General features: G+C 38.2%; 1 protein-coding gene across 1 annotated transcript in view; it reads right to left on the bottom strand.

Annotated features, from left to right (window-relative positions):
- The window catches only part of SLC9A3 (solute carrier family 9, subfamily A (NHE3, cation proton antiporter 3), member 3), a gene marked incomplete at both ends in the record, with an annotated part of 12,695 nt that extends 12,640 nt beyond the window's left edge, over positions 1–55 (bottom strand). Inside the window, one exon of the mRNA XM_010191803.1 lies at positions 2–55. Within this exon, the coding sequence (XP_010190105.1) occupies positions 2–55 (54 nt within the window). The remainder of the gene's footprint in view (position 1) is intronic.
- Between the last annotated feature and the right edge of the window lie 822 nt (positions 56–877).

Below are 877 nucleotides of genomic sequence, written 5' to 3'. Positions count from 1 at the left end.
AATGCAAAGAGAACGCCAACCAGTGTCCCACCCAGGCTCACTACAAAGAATGATACTGAAAAACAAAACCAAACACAGTTTAAACAGTAGAAATATAATTATTTCAACTAGTTCTCTTCTGTTGTATGACAGCAAATCACAGAAGATTTTGGTGGACACGTCAAAAATTATTTCTAAAATGCAATATTAATTAGTTTTGAGAATTTGATATGTGAATGCAGCATTCCATAGGGGGAAAAAAAAGGTTATTTCCTGTTAAGCCTCATTATTTTAGGCTTATTCAAAACCCATGTAATTTCTTCAGTTTTTCCCCACGTTCTGTAAAAAAATGCTTTTCCAAAAGTATATTATGGAATATGCCAGTCACTGTTAAAACGTTGATTCATAAGATAATGTCATATCATGTTATGCTTGGAATAAAACATAGTGACTAAATTTTTAGGTAAATAACATTTTTTGATAGTCGCTGGAAAACGTTGCTTGATGGCAATCAGTGATAAGGAATGAAAATGCCCTGTCCTGGTTTGAGCTAAATAGAACTAATTTTCTATTTCATGATTTTTGCTTTTCAGCTCAGTCTCTTCTAAGTGGCTGAACTTGCTGAAACTAGCAGCATGTTTTTCCAGTATGTGCTGCTAGAAGATAAGCTCAAGGCCAATTGCCTCATCATGGGTGCCGTGTCTGCGCCTATGGGGTGGAGGAAGAGGACGCAAAACTGAACAACTAGGTATTCCATCCTACATACGTCATACTCGTTATAAAGCCGAGGGATCACGAGGGTCTCGACCCTTCTTCCATCTTGGAACCCTTTCATCTTGGACCTTTCTGTCCATCTCAATCTTGCAAAGGCCAAGGCCTGAGCAGACCCTGCTAGTTC

The sequence above is a fragment of the Mesitornis unicolor genome, unplaced genomic scaffold (assembly GCF_000695765.1).
Source record: "Mesitornis unicolor isolate BGI_N332 unplaced genomic scaffold, ASM69576v1 scaffold10809, whole genome shotgun sequence".
Lineage (NCBI taxonomy): Eukaryota > Metazoa > Chordata > Aves > Mesitornithiformes > Mesitornithidae > Mesitornis > Mesitornis unicolor.
The sequence above is the reverse complement of the archived record's forward strand: the minus strand, read 5'-3'. Positions and strand labels throughout refer to the sequence as shown.